Source organism: Eimeria necatrix, genomic scaffold (assembly GCF_000499385.1).
Source record: "Eimeria necatrix Houghton genomic scaffold, Enh_scaff773, whole genome shotgun sequence".
NCBI lineage: Eukaryota > Apicomplexa > Conoidasida > Eucoccidiorida > Eimeriidae > Eimeria > Eimeria necatrix.
In genome coordinates, this window is record NW_013654595.1 from 1 (window position 1) to 5,000 (window position 5,000).

A 5,000-nucleotide genomic window follows, 5' to 3' on the forward strand; every position below is an offset into this window, starting at 1 on the left:
GGGGGCCCCCCCGGGGGCCCCCCCGGGGGCCCCCCCGGGGGCCCCCCCGGGGGCCCCCCCCGCGGACTCGCCGGGGGCCCCCGCGGGGGGCCCCCCGGCAGACACGCCGGGGGCCTCCCCAGGGGGCCCCCCTGGGGGGCCCCCAGGGGGCCCCCCGGGGGCCCCCGAGGGGCCCCCTGGGTACTCGGAGGGCCCCTCGGGGGCCCTCAAACGCTGGGCACTGGCAGCCCGGAAGAAGCGGCGAGTTGAAGAGAGAAGAGCTGGCTCGAGGAGGTCGAAGTAGCGCTGCGCACAAACCCTAAACCCTAAACCCTAAACCCTAAACCCTAAACCCTAAACCCTAAAGTTTGAATCCACGCTCTGCAGCCAAAACCCTCGGCTCCAAACCCTAAAACAGAGAATAAAGGGCTTCAAAGCCTCAGCAAGCTTTGGCAAGGACCCCAAACTGAACCCAGGGGGCCCCCCGCTGAGCTCAGGGGGCCCCCAAGGGTCTATTAATCAAACCCCTCAAGGGGCCCCGCCCTCAGCTGCTGCCTCTGGGGGCCCCCGGGGGCCCCTGGGGGCCCCCAGGGGCCCCCGAGGCCTCAAAGGGCCCCCTAGGGCTGCCCCCAGGGGGGCCCCTGGGGCCCCAAGAAGGCCCCACAAAGCAGCTCAAAGAATATCCAAATCTCCCAGACCCCCAGGGGCCCCCCAGGGGCCCCCCGGGGGCCCCCGGGGGCCCCCCAGGGGCCCCCCAGGGGCCCCCAGGGGCCCCCCGGGGGCCCCCCGGGGGCTCCCCAGGGGCCCCCAGGGGCCCCCAGGGGCCCCCGGGGGCCCGCTTGGCGTGTAGATAGAGGTGAGCGTGTGGGGCGTACGTTGAGGTGTATGTACAGGAGGCAAAGGCGCCTGTGGGCTTGCGTTGGTTCTTTTTGGGATTTTCTGTCACTTTCAATTACTTTTAAAAAGGCATTTAAAAGGAGGTTTAGGGTTTGTTGGTGGTTGGTGAAAGCTGCGCTCAAAAGGCGGTCGCAGAGGCCCTGCAGGCCCTGCTGCTGCTGCTGCTGCTGCTGCTGCTGCTGCTGCTGCTGCTGCTGCTGCGCGGCAGCAGCAGCAACGCCGTCAGGCACGCAGCGGCTCAGGTGCACGAACACCTGCTGCACCTCGTGCTGCACGCAAACACCCCAAACCCCAAACCCTAAACCCTAAACCCTAAACCCTAAACCCTAAACCCTGAACCCTGAACCCTAAACCCTAAACCCTAAACCCTCACAGTCGTTTCGCAGTAGTAGTCATAAAGGTCCAGGGCCTCCTGAAGTATCTGCTCAGCATTCGCCACAGCTTGCAGCTCTTGGGGGTCCTCTAGGGGGCCCCCCTGGTCTATTTGTTCTTGCTTGAGGCAAAGGGTTTGAATTGCTGCTGCTGTCTTTTGGACTTTGGAGGTGAGAGCAGCAGAAAGAAATAAAGAAAGTCGAGAAAGGAGGCAGGGGCCCCAGCCATCTTCCACCAGGGTTTCTACGCGCTGCAGCAGCAGCAGCAGCAGAAGCAGCAGCAGCAGCAGCAGCAGCAGCAGCAGCAGCAGCAGCAGCAGCAGAAGCAGCAGAGACGAAAGAGGAGTTGTGGGGGAAGCAACTTAATAGAGGCAGGTGCAGACAGAGCCGCGCGAAAAATCAACCAGACACACACAAAACTCAAACCCTAAACCCTAAACCCTAAACCCTAAACCCTAAACCCTGGAAGAGGGGCACTCGCACCCAAACGAGCGGGCGTTTGAGGCCCAAATATCGTAAGAGACGTTCCAAACACCAAACCCTAAGCCCCAAACCCTAAACCCTAAACCCTAAACCCTAAACCCTAAACCCTAAACCCCAAACCCTAAACCCTAAACCCTAAACCCTAAACCCTAAACCCTAGACAAACCCTCGAGAGAAAGACCCGCCCCTTGAGCGGCCGCCGGTCGAAGACAGCCTCCAAAAACTTCTCAAGTTGTCTCCAAGTCTCCGTCACAAATTCCAGAGACAGCTCCGCCACTTCTGAGAAACAAACCCTAAACCCTAAACCCTAAACCCTAAACCCTAAACCCTAAACCCTAAACCCTGAACCATCCAGAGGAAGCTCTTCGACCACCCAAATCAACTGCAGGGGCCGCTCGGGTGTACATACACCTCATATTGTACCCTCTAGAGCTCTTAGGGCTACCAGGGGGGCCCCCAAGGGGCACCCAAGGGGCCCCTCAGGGGCCCCTCAGGGGCCCCTAGGGGGCCCCCAAGGTGCCCCTAGGGGGCCCCCAAGGGGCCCCTAAGGGGCCCCCAGAGGGTCCCGAAGGGGCCCTCAAGGGGCCCCCTAAAGTGCCCTAAGGGGGCCCCCCAGGGGCCCCTAAAGGACCCTGTTTGCCCGGAAGGGGCCCCCCGGGGGGCCCCCAGGGGCCCCCTTTATGTAGGAGGGGATAAAGGCCTCTCGATAAGAGGCCCCCAGGGGCCCCCTTTGCCCAGGAGGGGCCCCCCATGGGGGGCCCCCTAGAGCGCTGCTGGGGGCCCCCAAGGGGCCTCTCTGGGGGCCCCCCAAGGAGCGCTTCTGGGGGCCCCCCGGGGCCCCCTGGGGGCCCCCGGGGGCCCCCAGGAATTGAGGAATTGCTCACCGTCTTGAGGGAGTTTTAGGTGAATGAAGTCTCCGCAGGGCGGAGACTTAGAGCGGGCTTTCATGAGCTTTGGGGAGGCCTCCGAGTTAGGGTTTAGGGTTTAGGGTTTAGGGTTTAGGGTTTAGGGTTTAGGGCTTGGGGGGTGAAATAAGGAAAAGAGTTCATTCTGCGTTTGAGGGAAAACCATTAGACACTTTCAAACTTCAGAAGATAAAAAAGAAAGCAAATCTTAATTTGCTGCGAGGCGCTTTTGAGGTGTACATACACCCCAGTCACACGCGCATGCAAGGGGCTTTCGGGCGGTCTTCTGCGTTGAACTGCAGCAAATGAATAAAATTAATTAAATTAATTATTTATTATTTTAAATAATTAATTTTAATTCCAAAAATAGTTTTAATTTCTCCGTTTTATTCAGGTGTCACTGCCACGCCCTCAGGCGCCTTCGCCCGCGTCTCAGCTGTCACGACAGCTCAACTATCAGATCGAGCATTTTATTTTATTTATTTTATTTATTTTATTTCTATTTTATTTATTTTATTTATTTTATTTATTTTGTTTATTTTATTTATTAAACGCATTTGGCTCAAGAAGACATCAATTGGGATCCTGAATGCCTTGCGCACAGGGTTTTTGGGCTTAGGGTTTAGGGCTTAGGGTTTAGGGCTTAGGGTTTAGGGTTTAGGGTTTAGGGTTTGGAGCCTACAACCTAAACGCTATACTCCGTAACTTAAGCCTGCAGAGGCCAGTCAAAAGCTCAGTGCTACTTGCGGAGGTCCAGCAATCGTAAACCCTAAACCCTAAACCCTAAACCCTTGCCTTAAAACCCTAGCCTCTGGGCAGTTCTTGAAAACCCGCGGACTTTGCAGCAGCAGTCAACTAGCTAGCAGCGGCTAGCTGCTGCTAGCTGCTGCTACCTGCTGCTAGCTGCTGCTAGCTGCTGCTAGCTGCTGCTAGCTGCTGCTTGCTGCTGCTTGCTGCTGCTAGCTGTTACTAGTTGCTGCTAGCTGCTTCTAGCTGCTGCTGGCTGCTGCTTGCTGCTGCTGGCTGCTGCTAGCTGCTGCAAGCCGCTGCTAGCTGCTGCTTGCTGCTGCTGGCCGTAGCTAGCTACTCTGCGCTTCAGCTAGTCACAGCTATTTAGAGCCAGCTGCAGCTAGCTATGTGCAGACGCAGCTAGCTATGGGCAAACGCAGCTGGCTGTAGCTAGCTCTCGTTCTCTACAGCTAGCCACAGCTAGCCACAGCTAGCCACAGCCAGCCACAGCTAGCCACAGCCAGCCACAGCCAGCCACAGCTAGCCACAGCTAGCCACAGCTAGCCACAGCTAGCCACAGCTAGCCACAGCTAGCCGCAGCTATCTACAGCCAGCTACAGCTAGCTGTACTAAAAGTAGTTTCAAAACAAGATCTCTATAGTTGGAGAAGAGCTCCAAACCCCAAACCTTAAGGCCTCAATCCTTGGAAGTATCCCGTAAACCCTAAACCCTAAGCCCTGAAGCCTACGCCCCAACAGCTAAACCCTAAACCCTAATCCCTAAACCCTAAACCCCACGCCCTGAAGCCAGTCGGGCGGGCAGATAATTTCTTGCTAACTAGAGAACAGCGCCGGGCGTAAACCCTAAACCCTAAACCCTAAACCCCGGCAGGGGCAAAAACAACAAAGAAAAGAACCAAAAATATCTTTTTGTTTTGGTTTTATTTGTTTTTACTCGCTGAGGTGTATATACACCTTAAAAGATGAATAAACTAGAAGAAACTTCATTTATTTATTTTAATGTTTTTCGTTTTTCCACTTTACATGACACGCCGAGGTGTACGTACACCCCAATTCTTGGGTGCATGAGTTTGTGGATTTGAAAACTTCGATTTATTTTCACAAAAGTCCATTTAACTTCAATTAAATTCCTTTACATTCATTTATTTATTTATATTTGAACATTTTTTATGTTATTTCTGCATAAGTTCACATTTATTGTTTTAAATTTACGAACTTGGATATCCACTTGCATGCATGCACCCAGCTGTACATACACCCCAGCCCATAGCTGCAAAACCACACAATTTCAGAAAGTTCATTTCTTTGAGAAAAAGAAATTATATATTTTAAAAGTATTATATATATATATATTCATAGATTTTATTTACATTTAATACATATTATATATTATATATACATTATATGCATATAATTATATATACATCTGTACAATAAGTAGATAAGTGTATAAAACTGTGGGTAATTGTATTTATATATTTATATAAAATACAGTTTTTAAAAAAATTTAAATATATTTTTATATTTATAAAATATATTGTTAAGAAGAATGAAATTTGAAATGTATTTTATATGTTTTTAAAATAATCAGTTAAATAGAACAAAATTTAAAATAT

The 5,000-nt window shown here is 52.6% G+C and overlaps 1 protein-coding gene across 1 annotated transcript; it reads right to left on the bottom strand.

Annotated features, from left to right (window-relative positions):
- On the bottom strand, positions 1-2,678 carry ENH_00075300 (cullin homog, putative; the record flags this gene model as incomplete). Its single annotated transcript, XM_013582890.1, has 5 exons — positions 1-285; positions 936-1,145; positions 1,250-1,498; positions 1,897-2,009; positions 2,615-2,678. Coding segments are annotated over 5 exons (921 nt in total), but the record flags the coding sequence as incomplete, so codon positions are not given.
- Between the last annotated feature and the right edge of the window lie 2,322 nt (positions 2,679-5,000).